Here is a 25,231-nt window from a genome sequence, read left to right as displayed (position 1 = left end):
CCCTACCCCTCCCCTATTTTACCGGCATCTGCAAGGGCCGATGGCATATCATCACCACTGGTGCCGTAAATGTCACCACGAGAGGACCCTTCCACTGCTGCAATAACAAGGCGTACTATGACTGGATCCCTTGGCAGAGGATGTGGCTCTTACTAGTAGCAGAAGATTGAGATGATTCTTTAAATTGCAGCTTTCCTTTTTATTTTTGTCTTGTGTGCCTTTCACTTTGTATGTTTCTTCAATTGTTTAATTAGTTGTTTCAAAGTTATTGTTGCTTTAATTACAAAAGTGAATGCATTTCTTACATGATTGGTTTTCATTTCCTGTGAGTTAACAATAACCTCCTTTTTAACCCCTCAAGGCTGCTAGTGGAAAGAATATTTGCTCAGTATTTGGTTCCACACAATCTGGAAACTGAGGAACGCATGAAATGCCTCTACTACCTCTATGCCACTCTTGATCCAAATGCCGTCAAGTAGGTGTGACATGGAAATTCCTAGATTTGCATTCACAATAAAATGTTCATTTTAGAAGTTCACCTTGAAGCCTTTTCAGGTCCATTTGGTTATTCAGAAAGATATCATGAAATGCTTTTTTTTATCAGTCCATTCAAACATGCAGGTTTATGATTATAACTCTGTCAAGTACATAACATGTAGAATAGGGTGGTCCACAGATATATGTAATATTTAATACTATTTAAAAATCCATGCTCCACAAGGCTGCCCTTGTTCCTATGTTTATAAAGATCATATGAACCAAATATGAGGTCAATTGGAACTTATTTAGAGGTTGCTCAAAAAATAACATGTTTAATTTATCCTGTTTTTTTCAGATGGCAGAAACTCGCAGCTCTTCCACAGTTTGGTTGCTGGGCAAGTCTGAAAAGGAAATAATATGTGGGGGCCTACCAACCAAAGGACACACATTGCAGAAAATGGTGTACCATCACATACAAGAACACCATACAGTTCATGAAAGTGCCAAGCTTAGTGTACAAGCTGTGTGTGCATACTGGGAGAAAACACGAATTCCAGTGCAGAGAGTAGATTCCTGTGAGCGCCAACTTTTGAAGTTGTATGATGCCTACAAACTAGTAAAGAAAAATAGAACCAAGACATTCAAAAACTATAGAGTGAAGGAGCAGATGTTCAAAGATGATCTTCAATCCCTCTTCGATATCTCACCAAATGATGCACTTGAGAAAATGACGAATGAAGAAGACAAAGCATTCCTTATCATGCAGCGTGAGGATCCCTCAAGTTCACGTATGGGATCTGTGGACAACACTCTGGCAGTGAAGGAGAACAGAAAGCGTATCAGGCTTGAGAATGAAGATAAAAGAAAGAAGAAACATGCTGCTGAGACTCTAACAGCAATGCAATCTGTTCCATCAACATCGGCTGTGATTGATGATGATGATGAGTCTGAGATTGAAAGCTCCGATTCAGGGGACAATGAATTCAAACTCCAAAGTCCATCTTCTGCCAAACAGCCGGAAAAGGCTCCCATCAAGGTGATCACTCCAGCAATAATGGCAACCCTGGACAGAGTAAATCTCTCAGATCGGCGTGCTATGTTTGTGGCCAGTGCTTTTGCACAATCTCTTGGTCATACCATTGAAGACATTTCTCTGTCACACAGTGGAATTCGTCGTGCTCGAATTCGTGGAAGGGAAATAATGGCCACTGAAGAAAAGGCAAATTTCTCATGTGATAGCCCACTCCTACTACACTGGGGTGGGAAACTGCTCCCTGATTATACTGGCAATCACAAAGAATCTGTTGATCGGGTCGCGATACTTGTAACTGGTATGAATACCGAGAAGTTGCTTGGAGTCCCAAAAATTCCCCAAGGCACTGGTGTAGCACAAGAAAATGCATGCATACAACTTCTTGAGGAGTGGAATGTCAAACAGTTGGTGAAAGGCATAGTGTTTGACACCACTGCATCAAACACAGGGCTGAGAAACGGAGCATGTACCCTCATTGAAGCAGCTTTGGATGCTAAGCTTGTCTGGATTGCATGTCGTCATCATGTGTTTGAAGTAATGCTCTCTGATGTTACAACTAAAGTCATAGGACCCACTAGCGGACCTGAGATCAGACTGTTCAAGAGGTTTCAGAAACAGTGGCCTTTAATTGACAAGAAGAGGTTCCAAGTAGGAGAAAATAAAATATTTTCTGATAACCTTGTTGAACGTCAGAATATGATACATTTTTATGCTAAAAATTCTGTATCTTATTATTCATTAAAATTTGTCAACATTTTGAGCAAGCTCTAAATATTGTCCAATCAAGCTCAAATGTTCACCACAAACTACTTTCTTCAATAGGAATAGGGGCAGGCTTGTGGAGAAATGAAAATCCAATCTTCACATTTTTGGACCACCCTAATGTAGAAGGGTGTAGTAGTTTGGCAGCAACATTTATAATAAGTCATGATAGGGGATGTTCACCTGGTACCTGAGCTCCCATTATTCAGAAGCTCAAGTGTACTATTACTTCATTCTCACCTGAAATCAATACCGAGCCAATGGGCAATAACCTCCCACCTGTGTCCTGATCTGGAGCATCGATTTCCGTGTAAGGTGTAGAAGACAGATTAAGGTGAGGTAATTAGACATTGATCTGTATGTGGGTTGTTGAGGCTTAATTAATAATTTGCCTTGCAGCTGTGGCCATTGAAACTTCTAAAACAGAGTTCAAGTGGTTGAAATACAGTCAATCCTGTTTTGTTAGACCACTTAAGGAAACCCTGTAATGTAGTCTTTGGCATGGCTGGATTAAGAGACCACCTGCTTTCAAAGACAAACTTTCAAGATTCCATACAAGCTGAGACTTGTACATACTGTTACGTTTGTGGGGGTAGATGATGGAACACCATAGTAAAGATAGGATCGTATAGGTATAGCATGGACTGTGGACGAGTAGGAGACATCTCGATGTATTAAGTAGGAAAACTGGAGCTTAAGTTGTTTACATGTCTTCACACGAGGGGTGAAGCTATGGTAATTAGATAGGGGTTAAGATTAGTTTTCCCCCAGTATGTGATTGCCCTCGGTGGTTTTCCCCTACATTTTTACAATTATAACAAGGTGGGCATCACACCATCCATTAGTCAACAATAACCGACATAATTGCTGACAGAACCCAGAACATTCCCGATCGGGCTAAACTCCGCCTCCATGAGATCGTAACCGGCAGGCCATGCCCCGAGCTTCGTCATTGGTCATGGAGATACAAGGGGGTTTGGTGGAGCTCTGCCATTGGTGAGTGTGAGGTCAGAGCGAGAAGCTTCGAGCAGGAAGAAGACGAGTCGCTCTCTTTGCTGGTTCTTGCTTGAGCAGGACGGGTGCGATATTTGCTCTTGCGCTGTGTGGACTTTTGGCACTTTGGAGGAGGCTGTTGCAGCTGTTAAAGAGGAGCAATAAGGCAGTGGTTTGTGGGGCTCTTGGCACTTCGGACAGAGAGGGAGAAAAAGGAGGGCCGTTTTCACAGGTCGCTCTACAGCTCAGTGCGCGTCGCTGTCGTCAGCTCAGCGCCATATTGGGCGCTCAGGCGTGGGAAGCGTTGGACTTGGCCACCACTGCCGACTTCACCAAACGATCTCGTTGAACAAGCTAAGTGCTGGCTGAAGGGATTTTATTTTTATTTTATCATTCCCTGTGTGTTCGTATTTGCGTCTGAATGGAGGATCCTCAAAGTAGGAATTGTAATTCGATTTATCTCAGCATTTATTCTATTCTTTGATTTACTTTCATTCAATTATTTGTTGAATTTATTTGTCATGTCGTGTCTGTTCATTGTGTGTTTCGGAATAAACCCATGTGCTTTCGTCCAGATAAGCACCTTGCTGCATTCCGTCCCGCATGTGCCATAAAAATAACCGCCAAGATTTCGGAGTTCGCCTTGGGAGTAAAAACGATCGGTCATTCGTCACCCAGTGGTCTTAATTGCTGGGTGACATGACAATACGTTGAGGCAAACAAAAAACAAAGGAAGCCAATCCATATTGACGGTTGTTCACACGTGATTGTGCTTGTAATTATACTATTAGCCAGGGGTATTTCTAATCCTGTTGGCATTTTGAAGAAATCAAATTTTGTTTTTTTCTATTTATTTTGTGGGGGGGGGGGGGGGGGGGCCTAAAACACTTCCCGGCATCCACTAAGGAATGGGGTTGGGGATCATTTAATATTACCTTTCACAAAGCTACAAAGGTTTTGGCACTGTAGAGTGCTAAAAAAAAAAAAAGTTAAAATTTAAAAATGTTTAAAAAAATTGCCTAATAAAAACTCCCCGGCACTCACTGATGAACCTCGGAAAGTTTGACGAAGAAACGTTTGGCCATCTCCAAGTACTACCCAACAGAAGAAACATACAGGAACAGCTGATTTTATTCTAAAATTATTAGAATCATGACAAATTAACACAGGTGGGGAGGCCAATTAACTTGGTGTGTAATTTTCAAGGCGATTGGTTGCACCTGAGCTAATTTACAATTGCTGTTATAAGGGGTGGAGACTTATCCAACCATTATATTGTAGGTTTGTTTTTTAAATTAATTTTCTGAAATTTGTAGAATTTGTTTTTCACTTGGAAGTTGTGGGTTACCATGTGTTAATGAAGGTGGAAAAAGTCTGATTTAATGCATTTTAAATTCAGGCAATATGGCAACAAAAGGTGAAATTTTTGAGAGGGTGTGTAGACTTTCTATAGGCACTGTATGTGCTTTTAAAGATCCATTTTTCACATGCTTTACTTTATTTTACATCCTTATTGAGATTCACAGATTAACATGCAATATGTTTGTGAAGTGCAACATAGTCTTTTGATTAAATCTGTCAGCAAAGTGACGGTGAAGTGAAGTGCAACACACCCCCCCCCCCTTCACATGCCTCCCCCCCTTCACATGCCTCCCCCCCAAAGCCCTCTCCCTCCCACAGATCTCTCGATGTCTCCATGTCTCTCGGTCCCTGCTCTCAAATGTTGTGTTTGTGTCCTTCCCCCTCTCTCCCCATCTTGTCTACCGCTCCCGATGTTATTTGTTTTATGTGTCTGTTTGTCTTTCCGTGTGATTAATGTTCGCTCTTTCACGAGCCTCGATCTTGTATACAAAAAAACAAAAACAAAAAAAAAACTGCATTAAACTTGATTAGACGCAACACTTTTCCACTTCCAAGGTCACTTAATTCATACACAGTAATTTTGGGGATGGAAATAAGTGTTCCGCTGATCATATCGAGCGGCTGGTCTTTAGATAAGTAGTATTAACAGATATTTTTTGGGGTAGGACCTTGCGGTGGTTGCTGAAACAAGGTAACTGCCAGAGTGGGTTTGACAAAGGTTTTCAATTATTTGGAACTAATGCTGCTGCTTTCTTTCAAAAATGCATGTCTGTTTTAAATCCCATATCTTATGACACTGCAGAGCTGTTTTGCAAAAAAAAAATCTCAACAGATCCTGTGGAATTTTACTGTAAATTTAGTATTATTTTGTATTTGACTCCAATTTGGCCTGCGTATTCTCAGCAGCCAAAACTGCCAGCAATCTTTTCAAAAATTCTGGTCCCGGTTCCTTGAGTTGATCGTGCCGATTTTCTTCTCTGCCGATTTCCTTAAAGATAAGTTCTCCCGTTTGTTTTGTCAAGATTGTACTGTTTATTTTGCTCGCTCTGTGTTTACTGTATGCTTCTAGTTCGGTTTTGTTTTAAAATTTGTGCTAATTTGTGAGTATTCATCGGACTTTTCGTACCGGGTTTTTGAGGCTCACATTTTCCTAGTTCGAGTCCACGATTGTTTTTTTCAGTCTTTTTTCCCAACTACCTTCAATCCTTTTATTTTCTTCCCATTCCCTCTACCTCTCCTTCAAATCCTCGTAATTATGTTTAGTTTAGTGTTTGGTGTCTTAAAATATAAAATAAATAAATAAATAATAAATTCCTTACTACCTCCAAATCTTTCACCTCCCTACTTCCTCTTCTGTCCCTTCCTCAATTTTTGATGAAAATATTGATGATGAAAACAATTGATGCAGAAAATAGGGCAAAATGAAGAAGATTGTCATGGGGACCACAAGGCTAACCCCCCACTCTAGCAGGGAAAATGGCCTTAAAATGCATGTTGTTGTTGTTGTATTCCCACTGATCGCGAAGGAAGGTATTCACCATACTGCTCAATGTTCTTTTCTTCAACGTTTTATTTTACCATTATTCTACCTAACATTCAACAATAAAAAAAAAGAAGACAATTGGTCCCACCATACCTACCATCTGCTTATATACACCTCCATGACTTACCCAGATGGTTTTCACGGTGTCTTTTAGAACGTTTCAACTTCCTCTTCTTCGGGTGTTTAATTTTTTTTATGCCTCCGCCGACGAAGTTGCCGGAAGCATTATGTTTTCTGGCTGTCCGTCCATCCGTGATAGGTTTTCGTTGCCGCGATAACTTGAGAATGGCTAAAGGGATCTTAGTCAAACTTGGCACAGCTATGTATAATGAGGTAAAGATAAACTGATTAGATTTTGGGGTCATGAGGTCAAAGGTCAGAGGTCATGTTCGGTAAAAATATTTTTACCGCTATAACTTGTGAACCAGTGATGGGATTCTGAGCAAATTTGGTACACCTATGTAGAATGATGTAAAGATTAACTTATTAGATTTTGGGGTCAAAGGTCAAATCTGTAATATGTCTATATCTTGAGACCGGCTGAAGTGATATAATTCAAACTTGGTACAAGTATGTATAATGTTGTAAAGGTTAACGTATTAGATTTTGGGGTCAAAGGTCAAATCTGTAATAGGTCTATAACTTGAGAACGGCTGAAGTGATGTAATTCAAACTTGGTACAGCTATGTATAATGTTGTAAAGATTAAATGATTCGATTTTGGGGGCATATGTCATCGGTGAAAGTCTGTAATAGGTCTATAACTTGAGAATGGCTGAAGTGATATAATTCAAACTTTGTACAGGTATGTATAATGTTGTGAAGATTAACTTATTATATTTTGGGGAGAACGGTAAAATCTGTAATAGGTCTATAACTTGAAAACGGCTGAAGTGATGTAATTCAAACTTGGTACAGCGATGTATAATGATGTAAAGATTAACTGATTAGATTTTGGGATTCCTGAGGTCAAAGGCCAAAGGTTTGTCGTATTAGGTCATACAACAACAACCACAGGCATTTTAAGGCCATTTTCCCTGCAAGAGCGGGGGTTAGCCTCGTCATATTAGGTCATGTTAGGTAAAAATGGGAGAACTTGTGAACATTGAAGGGATTTTAATTATAACTTGGTGCAGGTATGTATAATGATGTAAATATGAACTGATTAAATTTTGGGGTCAATAGGTCAAAGGTCAGAGGTCATGTCAGGTAAAAATGTGCTAACTTGGGCACAGCTGAATGGATTTAAATCAAATTTGATACAAGTATTATAATGATGTAATAAATAATATGGGCAGAGATATATCAGTCGATGTCATGACGTCGAAGAGTGCCGTTCTAGTCTATTCTATTATAATTCAGTCTTCTTCTTCCTCTTTAAAAGTCTGCTTTAAAATAAATCCTTCTATCATACCAACACTTACAGCTCTTTCTTTCTCCAATCTCCTAACTCGCCTTTATAGTATTTCTTCCCCTTCTCTTAAGCCTTCAAACGTATCTCTGACTTGAAAATCTCAAGAACCTTAGCTTGAAATGGATGATTGTATTTCATTAATCGTTCCTTTTGTCCATCTTCAGTGTCAAAACCCTCCCTGTCTGTTCCCTCCTCTACCTCTACTTGCCCGTATCCTACAAACCCTATCCCTTACCAGTGTCCCACTCCACGTCCGCTCCCTCTGCTCCCTCCTACCCCCATTCCATCACTACCTTCCCCTGCCTTCCTCCCTCCCCTTCAAATCTCCTCCCCCACCCTCTCTCTTCAAACTCATTCCTCCACCTCCTACAATCTTCTACTTCCCTCTGCCCCCTCTCATATTACTTCTCACTACTCCTCATCCCATCACCACCAAGCCTCCATCTCCTCATCATTCCCTCTCTCCTAGCTCTTCTGCAATATCTGACTGTCAACAGCTCTCCTTACCTCCTCATCATGCCCCCATGCCTCTTCCTTAATGGTATGGACCTCAAACATCTGGGGCCTTTGCTCAAACCTGACTGATCTCTCCATACAGGTTGCTTCTGAAAAACCAGACATAGATATAAATCTGCTTAACAGGAACCTTCCTCCTTCAAGACATCTCTGACTCATTAGTCCCTGGTTACTCCCTCCTCTGGTATGATAAACCTGAGCTTCGTCCTGACGGCGAAGTTGCTCTCTTTATCAAAAACTCTATTCCTCACTCTCCATGCACTACTCTCACTCCACCACACCCCCAGGAGTACCTCTGGATACGGAATCCCCTCCACTCCCACGTTTTGTTCATATGTGAGTTGTACCGTCCACCAAACAGTGATGACTCCATTTACATTTTCCTCTCTGCCAACATGGAACAACTTGTATCCACTCTTCCAAACTCTCTCTTCCTCATATGTGGCAATTTCAATTGTTATCATGCCAGTTGACTGGGTGTGGGTACCTCTCTCGCCTGCCATGGTACCTTAGCAAAGGACTTCTGCGACGCATTGGGACTGACACAATCTGTCAACTTCCCGAACTGTATCTCAGTCAATGGTACATAATCTCTTCTGGATTTGGTTATGACTAACTTCCCTACAAATGTCTGCTGTTCTTCCTCTGCTCCAATTGGTTCATCTGACCATATGCTTGAGTGGACATCTCTCTAGACGTTCTCAGAGAGCCACCTCAGCGCCGACGAGTCTGGCATTTCACTCAGGCTGACTGGCATGGACTTCAAGCAGCCATTAAACTTCTAGACTGGTCTCCTACTTCTACTCTCTCTCTGACATCAACTCATCCTGGGAATTCTTCCCAATACATTTGCTCTCTCTCTTGCACATATTTATCCTAACTCGTCTTCAGTTGTCATACTGTTCCTCCTGCCCATGGTACACTGAAGCAACTTATTTTCGCCTCATGGAAGGCAAATGCAACTGAAGGCAATCTCTCATCCATCAGATTGCCAGGCAGTAGCCTCTTCACTCTCTGCAAACCTGGAAAAAATTACAAGCTGGTCAAATGCTTGGAATGTCTTTCAATCCTGACAAATCTCACACTCTCACGATGTCTCTCCGAAAAGATCATCTGGAAAACCCTCCCATATACTTTCTCAACAATCCTTTCAAATAGTTTCTGTCACTCAAGCTTTTGTTGTTGGTGTTGGGCTAGCGGCTAGGGTGCCGGCTTAGGATCCTAGGATCCTGGGTTCGAATCCCGGTCAATCGCTGAATTAACGCCAGGGGGGTTGACTCAGCCTGTCATCCTTCCGAGGTCGGCAAATTGAGTACCAGTTCACTGGTAATTCCCTGCTTGTCGTTAAAGGCGGCAAAAAGGGTTGGCGTCAGGAAGGGCATCCGGCCGTAAAACATTGCTTCAAAAAGGGGACCGAAAAACAACAACAACCACAGTTCCCGAAAAAGGCCAACCCCTGCTTGCGGGGAAAAATGGCCTCTAAAGGTGGTTTTTTTTTTGGTTTTTTTTACTCAAGCTTTTGGGTGTCACTATTTGCCATGATCTTTCCTGGAAAAGCCACATTTCCAAGCTGGCCTTCAAAGCCAGTCACCAACTGGGCATCCTCTGTTGCGCGAAGTCCTTCCTTGGCACAACTGAGATCCTAACCAGTTACAAAGATTTCATCCACAGCCTGATGGAATACTGCTCTCCCCTCTTGGCTGGTGCTCCTGCCTCACACCTAGCTCGTCTTCACGCTGTTGAAACCAAAGCATTCAGAATCATTGGAATCTCCCGCGATGAAGCTAACTCCAAGGGCCTCTCACTCACTCACCGCAGGCAGGTTGGTGGTCTTTCCGTCTTCTACCGACTCCTCTCTGGCTTTTCCCCCCCATATTTTGCAAGTATCGTGCTCCGCATGACGTCTTCTTGTTTGATTGTTTGTTTATATATGCTTCAAAAACGAAAAAAACTACTGAACGAAATCCAACCAATTTTGCATGTAGCCTAAGGGTACCAAAGTATGGTTTCTGTTGGGGTAGCATATCTGGGGAGGGTTTCAGTGTGGGGGGGGGGGGGGATGGGGGAAACTCTATGTTAATGTGTATCATATAGCGCCCCTGGTGGTATCAGATGATACAAATATTATTTTTGTATAAAGAAAATTTAAACAACATTGCAGTGATGTTGAAATCTGAGTGAGACTAATTAAAAATTTCCACAATGTTTTATTTCACTCAATTTAAACAGAGGTTAAAACCAAATAATCCAACACGGAGCTTCGCAGCGAAGTGGAAGTCATTTTTGCTACTGCTATATACAGATATAAGCAGCAAGGTTGGTTGACGGTGATGTAAGCTATATCAATTTCAATAGTAATTCAAAGATCGGAAATATATCGTTAATGATGTGTTATTAATTTAAATAGCACATATGTAGATAAGTTATGTAACTAATCATTCTGATTTTATTCTCACTAATTCTGAATGATGAAAAACCGATAAAAAAGTTTCAACAACTTAACAATATGCATTACAGTGGTGTTGAAATCTGAGCGAGAATAATTGGAAATTTTCAAAATGTTAATTTCACTCGATTTAAATAGAGGTTAAAACTAAAGCAAACTAGATGATATTCATAGAATACTTACCCTGCACAGTCAACTTGGTGCGAGCCAACTCTTCTGTTTTTGAACGGTTTTTTTCTTTGATCCAATATGGCTGCCAGACCACGTGAGCGATGACATCATAAATTTATATTCTCTAATATAATTGTTGCATAGATCACGTTCAATACATTTCAAACTGATCAGACTAAGCGATGTCCCTATCGAATTATGACGTCATAATTATGACACCAATGGCGTCATCATTAACGACACCTATTCCCCATATGGAGTTCTACACAATGAGGCATGTTTCAAATTTTTCCATGCAGCGGTTTTGGAGATATAGAGGTGCAACATTTTTCGGTTTTTCCAAGATGGCGCCTGTACCACGTGAGCTATGACGTCATAATAATCATTAAAATATTCTACAGGAGGCGGCCCTCCGATGGTGAAAATTTCATGTCAATTCGACCAACGGTTGCCGAGAAAATGAATTTTTAAAATGCACACGGCACATGTATGCACTGAATGCTTAACCGCGATTTTTGCTTCGCGAGCGCAGGGTAATAACATGAGCTTTGTAACGAAGCAGAAATGATTTTTTTCCACCGCCATATATAAACAGCAAGGTTGGTTGATGAAAATGGGTGACAGGATGCACTAGAGGTATGCACACTCGCCTCTATGCTGTTGAGCCGAGGTGTGAATCCCGACCCAGGTATAAACTGTCATCCTCGAGTTTCATAGGCAGGGTTGTTAAAGGTCCTTCGGATGGACGTTAAACTGGGAGTCCCGTCTGCCAGTGTTAGTTGGTGGACGTGAGATAGCCCACTGTGTCCTTTGCGAAGAGTAGGCAAGCTATTGCCGGCACCAGGAAAAAATTACAAATCCTGCCCTAACCTTAGTCGAATGTCAGGCCTGGCCAGCCGGTTCTTGAACGATTTGAGCCAAACATCCCGCCGCCGGCAATCCCCACAAGAATGTGGAAATAATTTCGTCCGTTAAGAAGAAGTTGCCTGACGAAGGTGATGTTAGCTGACTTCCAATCAGATTGAAGATGTCCTCAGGCAATGTGAATAGAGCAGAATGTTTGTGAAGTACAGCATGTTGTCTTCTCATGAAATCTTTTAGCGAAGTAACATTAAAATGCCGAGTGAATTGATAATTGCTCACATTGAAAAATCTAGTGCACCATATAAACGATACTCAGTGATTGATAAAAATGTTCCTTATCTGATTATGCCCTGTTGATTTGTTTGTCAACACAGAGCCCTCAATGAGATGTGGAAATGCCAGACTATGTTGAGAAGCCATGTGCGGGACCTCCTGGAGTTGCACAAACAACCACCGGTGAGTATGCCATGCTCTTTACATTGATTGGTTGTATTCACTGTGCATCTTTTTAAATGCAATCCGAAATTGCAGTTTATTTCCATTGTGGATTATGATATGCGCATTGTGCTTGTTCACCATTTTCTTTTTCCAGACTGAAAACACAAACAAAGTCATGTTTGCGAAAGTGATGATTCTTGCAAGTAGGTTGCATTCTTCATTACAGCAATTCTTGATTTAAATAAGAAATATTTTTCATGTTCCTACATGAGACCATCCTTCCATCCTTCCTTCCATCAACAACAGGCATTTTAAGGCCATTTTCCCTGCTAGAGCGGCTCATGTTGTGTAATAATACTAAACATAGGGGCAATACCCCTGGCGCTCACCTGGTAGAATAAACAGTATACTTCACAGACTAAAGGTATTTTAAACCAATTTGAATGGTTTCTATAAGACAGGGCAGAATGTAGAATCATACCAACATAATCGTAAGACTTAAAACAAACAAACAAACAAAAATACTTATTTTGGGGGGCAACCCCTATCCCGCCCCCCTCCCCTCCCTATATACCTCCTCAGACCCCAGTTTTCTAATGCCCTTGAACAAACATTGGTACAGCACGGATGATAACGGTTGTGGTGAAGTTTCATTGAAACTGTGTATGTAGTTTCAGAGAAAAGAGCAAATACCTATTTTGGAGGGCAACCTCCCAAGTAGACCCCTCACGGACCGTGCCAGGTTGCTGTGAACAAACTTCAGTACATCATGGGTGATGAAGGTTGTGGTCAAAGTTTTCATCGAAATATTGTGTGTAGTTTCAGAGAAAAAAAAGCAAATTCCTATTTTGGGGGGTCAAACCTGAATGCACTTTGACCCCCGGTAGACCCCCTTAGACCCCGACTTTTTTTTTTTAATGCCGTGAACAAACTTTAGTCACAACACAACAAATATCATTTGTGCCAAATTTGATCGCAATCCCATCAGCGGTTTCAGAGAAGAAGTTTCAAGTGTTTACGGACTGACGGATGGACGACGCACCAACGCATAAGCTCCCCTGAACTTCATTCCAGGTGAGCTAAAAATTCCAATGCAGGTTACTTGAAGTTGGATCGATTGAATAATCGACAGATATACGGGATGCTTTCAGAATTGTACCATAAGCACTGCATTCATCAAACCTTCCTCACCTTGTCAATTTAGAGTGGTGTGGTTAGGGTTAATTATAATGCATTTTGTGCCTTGAAAGGATTGATTTCTCCTCTTGCTTTCGATATTTTTGCTTTTGCCAACACTCAAACTTGCTTGTTTTGTTATTATCATAGAAAGTTGTGAGATTTTTACAAATTGATGGTATTGAATGCAGAGCACCTACCTGACCCTGGAAAGGCACAAGATTTCATGAAAAAGTTCAACCAAGTACTGGCTGAGGATGAGAGGATCCGTGCACAGCTTCATGTCCTTGTAGACAATGCGTGCTCATGCAAGCAAGCAGAAGTGTGTGTGGTACGTTTGCACATTTGTTACAGATTCCATGCAAATTATGTTTCTACCCGTGTTTGGGTATATGTGGATGTATATACTGTATATACAACAACAACAACAACAACATGCATTTTAAGGCCATTTCCCCTGCGAGAGCGGGGGTTAGCCTTGCGGTCCCCATGACAATCTTCTCCATTTTGCCATATTTTCTGCATCTCTCCTTGTTAACCCCCTTGCCGGCATTTCTTCTTCCACCATCTTTAGCCAAGTCTTTCTCGGTCTTCCCCGTCCTCTACTTCCTTCTACATTCATTTCCATCACTCTTCTCAACCAGTCACTTTCATCCTTCCTCAAAACATGACCAAACCATCTCAACCTGTTCCTCTTCACAGCATCAATCACAGGCTCTATTCCCATCATCTTTCGCAATTCATCATTTCTCTTCCTCTCTCTCAACGACACTCCGCACATCCACCGAACCATTCGCATTTCCACCCTTTCCAGCCTTCATTGCTGCTCTATGTTCATTACCCATGTCTCGCTCCCATAAATCATAACACTTCTCACACATGCAGCATACACCTTTCCCTTCAGCTTCAACGACACTCCCCTCCTCATCAGCACGCCACTCAGTTCCCGAAACCTCTTCCATGCACATCTCCTTTACGTTCTGAGCCAGCATATCCATCACAGCTACAAATAGTAGTGGACTTAGTACCGACCCCTGATGCAGTCCCACCTTCACCTCAAACTCACCACTGTTCCCGTCCTTTGTCTTTACAGCTGTGCGCGCTCTTTTGTACATTGCCATCACTTCTCTGATCAACCATTCCTCCACTTCTAGCTTCCTCAATGCCCATGTCAATACTTCTTTCACCTTCTTTCACCACCAGATTACAGGTCTCTGTCATTCTCTTCACACCCAACTTCCTGCTGCCTTCAACATATCTCCCACAACTCCCGTCGGCCCTCCCGCTTTTCTACTCTTCATTGCTTTTATCGCTTCCTCAACTTCCTTCTCAGTTATCTTCTCTGCCGGTCCTAAAACTGGGTTACTCTCTATGTTGCCATCCCATTCATTCTCTGTATTCAACAGCATTTCCATATATATTTTCCTTTAATTCCATCTGGGTCCACAACAATTTGTCCCACTTCATCCTTCAAGCAACTCATCCCCATCACATTACACCTCTCTTTCGCTATCTGCTTTGCAATCCTGAATACCGCTCTCTGACCCTCTTCCGAATCCAAGCGTTCTCCGAACATTTTCCTACATACCTCCTGCCCCTTTGCTACCTCTTTCTTTGCAGCCTTCTTGGCTGCCTTATAACTTTCATGCTCTGCTTTTTCTGCTCCCGTACCCTTCGCCTTCTGCCACTCCTTGAACTTCTTCCTTTTCTCGTCCATCCTCTTTCCAACTTCATCATCCCACCACCATGTTTCCGCGTGCCTCGGTGGTCCTTTTGTCCATCCACATACCTCACCAACGGCTCCCAACAGACTATCTTTCATTGACATCCAACCACGTTCAAGCTCAACCACATCATCCTCTGCCCTACTCAGCCTCTCTTTTAATGCCTCCCTTACTGTCACCTCTTTCAACCTCCACACCTTCATTCTCGGTTGGTACTTCACCCGCCGAGCTCTCCTCGCACTTTTCACCCTTATGTCGCAGACAACCAAGTGGTGCTGTGAAACAGCCTCCTCCCCCAGGATCACCTTTGTGTCCCGGAGGTGCCCCCTATCTCACCTACGCACCATCAGGTAGTCAACGGTTGTCGTCGACCCACCTGACGTGTATGTAACAAGCTTATTATCCCCTTTCTGGAACTGAGTATTACAAATCAAAAAATCAGCTCCATCAGCAAACTCCAAAATCCTTTCACCTTCTCCATTTCTCACACCATATCCGTAACCCCCATGAACTCCATCAAAACCGTCCATACTCCTTCCCACATGTCCATTTAGGTCTCCTGCTACCACAACAACTTCCTCATCTTTCACGTTTTCCATCAGCTTCTCTATCGCACACCAGAACCTGTCCTTCTCTTCATCGCTCCGACCAACCTGCGGAGCATATCCCGAGATGACGTTCACCAAGAGCTTTCCAATCATCATTTTCACCATCATCAACCTATCACTCACTCAAGTCACACTCACCACACTGTCTACAAACTCTTCAGAAAACAGGACACCAACACCATTCATGCCCTCCGGGAACCCTTGCCACACAAACTTGTATTTCTGTCCCTGCCTACCCTTCACCATTCTCACACCACTTCCCTTCCATCTCGTTTCTTGCACACAACATATGTCCACTCTTCTTCTGACCAATACTTCCACCACTTCTCCTGATCTCCCTGTCATTGTCCCTACATTCCATGTCCCAAACCTCAGAAACCGATCTCCACTTCGGGCTGTACCCTGCCCATATGTAGTTGTAATTGTCATGGTTCTCTTTTTGAGGCAATGTTTTTATGGCCGGATGCCCTTCCTGACGCCAACCCTCTTCGTCGCTTCTTATGACACGCAGGGATACGGTGTACCTATTCCAACCAGGGTACACACCGGGACTACAAAATGTAAATGTTTCATGATATTTGTTATATTATATCACCTTTATCTATCAATATTGTTGAAATGAAGATCAAATAGTTGTATGTTGAAATGTGTTGAAAAAGTCAAAACTTTACATGGGGTGTACTTACTTTTTCACGTGACTGTATATATATGTGTGTATAGCCCGCTTGGAGTTTGCAAAAATAGCACCTAAAGGACTCTCAGACTGTGAGAATCAAGATTCTGTGGGCTTTCATGTGTCTTTCATTGAGGAGAGGCTTCCGTCTGGTCATTTTGCCATAAATCCCAGATCGGTGGAGTGTTGCAGTGATGGTTGTCCTTCTGGAAGTTTCTCCCATCTCCACACAGGATCTCTGGAGCTCAGCCAGAGTGACCATCGGGTTCTTGGTCACCTCTAATACCAAGGCCTTCTCCCCCGATTGCTCAGTTTGGCCCGTCGGCCAGCTCTAGGAAGAGTCCTGGTTGTTCCAAACTTCTTCCTTTTAAGAATTATGGAGGCCACTGTACTCTTGGGAACCTTCAATACAGCAGAATTTTTTTTGTGGGCTTCACCAGATCTGTGCCTCAACACAATCCTGTCTCTGAGCTCTGCATGCAGTTCCTTCGACCTCATGGCTTGGTTTTTGCCCTGATATGCAGTCAGCTGTGAGACCTTATATAGACAGGTGTGTGCCTTTCCAAATCTTGTCCAATCAATTGAACTTACCACAGGTGGACTCCAATCAAGGTGTCGAAACATCTCAAAGATTATCAAGAGAAATGGGAGGCAACTGAGTTAAATTTCAAGTGTCATAGCAAAGGGTCTGAAAACTTATTTAAATGTGATATTTCAGTTTTTTCTTTTTAATAAATTTGCAAAACTTTCTAAAATCCTGTTTTCTCTTTGTCATTATGGGGGTATTGAATGTAGATTGATGAGGGGAAAAATGAATTTTAACGATTTCAGCATCAGGCTGCAACATAACAAAATGTGAAAAAAGTGAATGGGTCTGAATACTTTCTGAATGCACTGCATATATATATACAGTGCGTATCAAAAAAAAGGTAATCCGAATTCAAGGGGTTAATATGCAAAGGTTATTTAGTTTGACAATTTACATGTAGTTTACCAAATATGAGGAGATCCTCAGCTTTTCATTGATGCCTTTCATGCATCATTGCTGTCACACATGACCGAGTACATGTTCATTGAAAATGACAAGTTCAAATCGCATTTTTACAAGTTTGGCTAATCGGTGCAAGACAGTTTTAAATGGACGCATTACTTGTCGACTGCCAAGTTGATTATGTAAAATTGTTAAGCTGGTCTGGTAATCGTCGGTTGCGTCATTCTTTGTTTAAGATGGGTATTTAAGATGGGCCTACAGTGTATGGGTTTAGAGACAGTCTGAGTCATTGAAAAGATGGTTCAACTTACGACTGAACAGGGGACCTTCGTGGTTACAACCTTTCACCAAACTGGAAGTTTGCAGCGAACTCGTGATGCGTTCAGGGAACGTTTCCCAGAACGTGAGCCTCCAGCAGCCAAAACCATCTGGGCCAATGTTAGAAAATACCAAGAGCATGGCACTAGCCTCAACCGCAACAAGGAGAATTCTGGTAGGAGGCACACTGGGCGATCGGAAATGAACATTGTAGCAGTAAGGCAGCAAGTTTTGGAGCATCCTAGGGATACCAGCGCAAGACGAAATGGGACGGGATTGCCTTCGGCAACATTCAACCGAATCACAAGACTGGACCTCCACCAACATCCATATCAGATTCACATCCGGCAGCAACTTACGCCAGGGGATTTTGCCAGGAGGCTGGTGCTTGCCAGATGCACGTTGTGAAGCAGATGTCAATTTCCTGCGGTATCTCGTTATCGGCGACGAAGCTGCTTTCACCATGGACGGCAAGGTCAATACCCATAATGTTCTTGAATATGCACCGACAGGACAACCCCCGGAATTTAATTTTGACACCAACATGAATCGACGAAAGTGGTCTGTTTGGTTGGGACTTTGTGGAAGTGGTCAGGTGATCGGACCATTTTTCTTTCAAAGGAATGTCAATGGTAACAGGTATCTGCAGATGATCAATGATGACGTTTTACCGCAGCTGGAGGAGAACTTTGAGCGACAGGTTCATGGTGTCTTCAGATATCTCTGGTGGGCCCAAGACGGCGCCCCAGCACATCGTCTTATTGCTGTCCGAGATCGACTGAGGGAACTCTTTGGATACCGAGTCATCACCCTCAACCATGCAGTGGAATGGCCGCCAAGATCACCTGACCTCACACCATGGGATTATTTCCTTTGGGGACATTTAAAGAACAAGGTGTTCGTAACTCCTCCCCGTGATCTTGACAAATTGCAGGGCCGTATTCGACATGAAGTGGATGCTTTGTGCAATGACCCGGTTGTGGTGAGACGAGCAGTTCAGGGCATGCTCCGCCGCTGTGAGCTTTGTGTTGAAAGGGGAGGTGGACATGTTGAAGGTGTTGGTGCATAAAGGCCAATCATTCCTGAGAAAAGTTCACATCTGACGTTCATTTTGCACCAATTATCCTGACTTGCATCGATTAGCCAAACTTGTAAAAATGCGATTTGAACTTGTCATTTTCAATGAACATGTACTCGGCCATGTGTGACAGCAATGATGCATGGAAGGTATCAATGGAAAGCTGAGGATCTCCTCTTAATGAGTAAACCACATGAAAATTGTCAAAATAAATAACCTTTGCATATTAACCCCTTGAATTCGGATTACCTTTTTTTTTATACGAACTGTATATATGTGTGTGCATGTGTGTGTATATATATACATATATACATATATATATATATATATATATATATATATATATATATATATATATATATATATATATATATATATATATATATACATATATACACAAAGAATTAAGTTAAGCACCCCCCCCGTTTTTTTACAATCTCGCACATTACAAGTTTGTTGTCGTCAAAACAGTGTAATATACCCATGATATTGCTATATTTTCTGGAGAAGTGATATTATGGTCACATAAAAACATAACAATCATGGCGTTTTCAATATTTTATTCTGAATAATTTAAGGTGAAATTTTTTGGGAATTTTAGGCATATTTACACCTCAATTTAAGTATGGAGCTATAGGTCCATCATGGACAGTGTGGATGACGTTTATGTTTTCTAACGTGCAGTCATTGTTCTGAGAAGACCTCTAGCGATCTTTGCGTCAATAACGTGTGTAGGACCCACGTGATCGGATCACTGACTCAACCAATCACTTTTTTTCACTTTGATCACTCAATTTCATCAATGGATAATTGCTAATGTCATACCAATCATTATTTGATCTCACATACCTTAGAATATATGCCAATGTATACATATACACAAAGAATATATATTAGGGGGTGCTTACCTTAATTCGTTGTGTAGGGGTGCTTAACTTAATTCTTTGTGTATATATATATATATATATATATATATATATATATATATATATATATATATATATATATATATATATATATATATATATCAGTCACTATGCGGCCTTCATATCATCAGTGGAGAACCGCCAGCAAGGTGACCCATACAGCTACTGCTGCACCTTGCTGGGAGCGATAAGCACCGCCTGCCGCGCGGTAACGTTATCTCTGGTATCCACTCATCATATGGAGTCGACCTGGTTGCGGTTGGGAGTTACTAATAATGGTATCTGTAATCTGGTTCTCCAACCTAATGAGCGGACAACATGACGTCATCGCCATGCACGTCCGCCTTGCCTGCAAAGTTCCAGAGGAACCATCTAGCAGTGCGTCATTACGGATTATAAATACAGATACTGTCACAAGTGCATGCAAAACTCACAGTTACCGACCTGGTTTCGCCCTTGTTGGGGCTTCATCAGGGCAACGCAGTGAGGCTTTCCATACACTTGTAACTCTGTGACCCTTTCGGTTTTTATATCAGTCACTATGCGGCCTTCATATCATCAGTGGAGAACCGCCAGCAAGGTGTCCCATACAGCTGCTGCTGCACCTTGCTGGGAGCGATAAGCACCGCCTGCCACGCGGTAACGTTATCTCTGGTATCCACTCATCATATGGAGTCGACCTGGTTGCGGTTGGGAGTTACTAATAATGGTATCTGTAATCTGGTTCTCCAACCTAATGAGCGGACAACATGACGTCATCGCCATGCACGTCCGCCTTGCCTGCAAAGTTCCAGAGGAACCATCTAGCAGTGCGTCATTACGGATTATAAATACAGATACTGTCACAAGTTAACTCCCAACCGCAACCAGATCGACTCTATATGATGAGTGGATACCAGAGATAACGGAACCGCGTGGCAGGCGGTGCTTATCGCTCCCAGCAAGGTGCAGCAGCAGCTGTATGGGACACCTTGCTGGCGGTTCTCCACTGGTGATATGAAGGCCGCATAGTGACTGATATAAAAACCGAAAGGGTCACAGAGTTACAAGTGTATGGAAAGCCTCACTGCGTTGCCCTCATGAAGCCCCAACAAGGGCGAAACCAGGTCGGTAACTGTGAGTTTTGCATGCACTTGTGACAGTATCTGTATTTATAATCCGTAATGACGCACTGCGAGATGGTTCCTCTGGAACTTTGCAGGCAAGGCGGACGTGCATGGCGATGACGTCATGTTGTCCGCTCATTAGGTTGGAGAACCAGATTACAGATACCATTATATATATATATATATATATATATATATATATATATATATATATTGATATATATTGATATATATATATATATATATATATATATATATATATATATATATATATATATATATATATATATATTGATATATATATATATTGATATATATATATATTGATATATATATATATTGATATATATATATATTGATATATATATATATTGATATATATATATATATATATATATTGATATATATTGATATATATATATATTGATATATATTGATATATATATATTGATATATATATATATATATATATATATATATATATATATATATATATATATATATATATATATATATTGATATATATTGATATATATTGATGTATATTGATATATATTGATATATATATATATGTATTGATATATATATATATATATATTGATATATTGATATACATATATATATATTGATATATATATATATATGTATTGATATATATATATATATATTAATATATTGATATACATATATATATATTGATATCTATATATATTGATATATATATATATATATATATATATAATATATATATATATATATATATATTGATATATATTGATATATATTGATATATATTGATATATATTGATATATATATATATATATATATATATATATATATATATATATATATATATATATATTGATATATATATATATTGATATATATATATATATATTGATATATTATATAATTGATATATATATATATATTGATATTTATATATATTGATATATATATATATTGATATATATATATATTGATTATATATATATATATATATATATTATATATATATATATATATTATATATATATTGATATATATTGATATATATATATATATATATATATATATTGATATATATTGATATATATATATTGATATATATATATATATATATTGATATATATATATATATATTGATATATATTATATATATTATATATATATATATATATTATATTGATATATATTGATATATATTGATATATATTGATGTATATTGATATATATTGATATATATATATGTATTGATATATATATATATATATTGATATATTGATATACATATATATATATTGATATCTATATATATTGATATATTATATATATATATATATATATTGATATTGATATGATATAATATATTATATATATATATATATATATTATATATATATATATATATATATATATATATATATATATTATATATATATATATATATATATATATATATATATATATATATATATACAGTGGTACCTCGGCTTACGAGTTTAATCCGTTCCGTGACGGAGCTCGTAAGCCAAATCGCTCGTAAGTCAAAGCAAATTTTCCCATTCAAATGCATTGAAATGCTATTAATCCGTTCCAGCCTCAAAAAAAAAACACCAATTTTTTTTGTTAGGTGCTTTTAAATAACAAAAATGTACTTTATAAATAACAAATAATGTATAAACAAGCACGACCTCGTATATACTGTACATAATACAAGAGAATGTAAAGAAATAAACTGGTTTTATTAAGTGTACTGTATGTATTTACCTTGAAGATCAGACGAAGATGCTGGCAGAGGTGGAGGAGATACCTTTTGCCTTTTTCGCCACACTGTCCTCGCTTTCACTTGCCGGGCGTTTCACTAAAAACCTGTCCAACGAGGTTTGTTTCTTCCTCCCTTTCAAAATTTTTCGGAAATGAGTGAGGCAAGTGTCGTTACACAGCGCCAACGCACGACCTGTTGCAACTTTTTCAGGGTGTTTCTTTTGAACAAATTCTGAAATTTTCTCCCACATTCCCAACATTTCCTTTATCTCACTTGTCGCGATAACCTCCTCCGCCTCTGGCTCCTCCGCGTTTAGTTCCTGCAAAACCTCCGTATTCTGCTGCTGCTGTAGCTCCTTTAATTCCTCCGTTGTCAGTTCCTCATTGTGTTTCTCGACGAGGTCGTTAACGTCGTCTTCATCCACTTGCAGGCCCATGGACCTTCCGAGGGACACAATCTCCTCCACCACTAACACTTCCTCAGTAGCACTAACACTTTCGGACACAACCTCAGGCCACAGCTTCTTCCATGCAGAGTTTAAGGTCCTCCTTGTAACACCCTGCCAGGCCATGTCGATAATTCTGAGGCAGGCCACGATATTGTAGTGATCCTTCCAGAACTCTCGAAGGGTGAGGTTTGTGCTCTCCGTAACCTCAAAGCAGCGCCGGAACAGGTGCTTGGTGAAGAGCTTTTTGAAATTGGAAATCACCTGCTGGTCCATGGGCTGCAGGATAGGGGTGGTGTTGGGTGGAAGGTAGCGGACCTTAATGAATGCAAATTCTTCAAGGATGTCGTCTACGAGGTTTGGTGGGTGTGCGGGAGCATTGTCAAGGACGAGAAGGGCTTGCAGGGGTAGCTTATTCTCCAAAAGGTACTTCTTGATGCCAGGACCAATGACCAGGTTTACCCACTCCACAAATAACTGCCTGGTAACCCACGCCTTTGCGTTTGCTCTCCACATAACCTGCAGTTTTTCTTTAAGGATCTTATGAGACTTAAACGCTCTGGGGTTTTCAGAGTGATATACCAGTAGCGGCTTAATCTTGCAGTCGCCACTCGCATTCGCACACAGTGCAAGGGTTAACCGATCCTTCATGGGTTTGTGGCCTGGCATGCTCTTCTCCTCTGCCGTTATATACGTCCTCCTCAGCATCTTTTTCCAGAAGAGCCCTGTCTCGTCACAGTTGAAGATTTGCTGGGGGATGTATCCTTCCGCTTTTATCAGTTCGGCAAAAGTTATAATAAACTCTTCGGCTGCCTTCACATCCGAGCTTGCTGCCTCACCATGCCTGACGACGGAGTGAATGCCGGTCCTCTTCTTAAAATTATCAAACCATCCCCGACTGGCTTTGAATGACTCTTCCGATGCCTCGTCCGTTGATGTTCCCGCCGTCTGCTGCACCAAATCCCTGTAAATGTCTCGTGCCTTCTCACAAATGATGCTCTCGGTCATGGTATCTCCTGCGAGCTGCTTTTCCGTCAACCACACAAACAACAACTTCTCCATCTCTTCATGGACAGAGGTCCGTTGCTTTGAAATGGTCGTAACGCCCTTGGCTGGCGTTATAGCCTTTATCGACTCCTTCTGCTTCAAAATCGTACATATCGTCGAAGTAGTACGATCGTACTGCCTCGCCAAGTCGACAACACGCATACCTCGCTCATGTTGTTCGACGATTGCGTGTTTCGTATCCATACTCATCATCCTCTTCTTCCTCTCAGGCCCACCCTTGGCACTCACTTTCTTCGGACCCATGGTTGAAAACGCGAAATTTTACAGAAAAAACCACTTTCACAAACAAAACAGCAGCGATACACGGCAGAGATGCTTTCACGGCAAGATAACTGCGTGACCGGAACCGGAAGCCACAACCGGAAAATTCAAAAAAATAAATTTTTTGAGCTCGTACATCGGATCTCGGCTCGTATCCCAAAGCAACAAACCGCCCGAGCGACGGCTCGTATCTCGAAAAACTCGTACGTTGGGGCACTCGTAAGCCGAGGTACCACTGTATATATATATATATATATATATATTGATATATTGATATATATATATATATATATATTGATATATATATATATATATATATATATATATTGATATATTGATATATATATATATATATATATATTGATATATATATATATATATATATATATATTGATATATTGATATATATATATATATACGTATACAGTGGTACCTCGGCTTACGAGTTTAATCCGTTCCGTGACGGAGCTCGTAAGCCAAATCGCTCGTAAGTCAAAGCAAATTTTCCCATTCAAATGCATTGAAATGCTATTAATCCGTTCCAGCCTCAAAAAAAAAACACCAATTTTTTTTGTTAGGTGCTTTTAAATAACAAAAATGTACTTTATAAATAACAAATAATGTATAAACAAGCACGACCTCGTATATACTGTACATAATACAAGAGAATGTAAAGAAATAAACTGGTTTTATTAAGCAGAGGAGAAGAGCATGCCAGGTGAGGTGTGCGTGTTGTCGACTTGGCGAGGCAGTACGATCGTACTCCTTCTACGATATGTACGATTTTGAAGCAGAAGGAGTCCATAAAGGCTATAACGCCAGCCAAGGGCGTTACGATTATTTCAAAGCTCCGGACCTCTATCCATGAAGATATGGAGAAGTTGTTGTTTGTGTGGTTGAAGGAGAAGCAGCTCGCAGGAGATACCGTGACCGAGAGCATCATGTGTTTGAAAAGATTGAAACTCGGATATCGAGCACGGACCACGAGGTGTTTTTTCTTTTTTCTTAATCTCGGTTTCAGTGAACTTTTGCTCTGTGCTCACGTGTACTGTACCTGTACCTGTAAT

At 40.5% G+C, this 25,231-nt stretch overlaps 1 protein-coding gene across 2 annotated transcripts in view; it reads left to right on the top strand.

Annotated features, from left to right (window-relative positions):
• The window catches only part of LOC137425471 (sister chromatid cohesion protein PDS5 homolog B), a 258,555-nt gene that overhangs the window by 180,510 nt on the left and 52,814 nt on the right, over positions 1-25,231 (top strand). For both annotated transcript variants that reach the window (XM_078776694.1, XM_078776693.1), the window contains exons 13-16: positions 362-475; positions 11,958-12,039; positions 12,176-12,224; positions 13,389-13,528. In XM_078776694.1, the coding sequence (XP_078632820.1) occupies positions 362-475; positions 11,958-12,039; positions 12,176-12,224; positions 13,389-13,528 (385 nt within the window). The remainder of the gene's footprint in view (positions 1-361; positions 476-11,957; positions 12,040-12,175; positions 12,225-13,388; positions 13,529-25,231) is intronic.

Source organism: Myxine glutinosa, chromosome 4, assembly GCF_964187855.1.
Source record: "Myxine glutinosa chromosome 4, kmMyxGlut1.1, whole genome shotgun sequence".
NCBI classification, from domain to species: domain Eukaryota; kingdom Metazoa; phylum Chordata; class Myxini; order Myxiniformes; family Myxinidae; genus Myxine; species Myxine glutinosa.
Note: the sequence above shows the minus strand (reverse complement) of the source record. Positions and strands in the feature narration are given on the sequence as shown.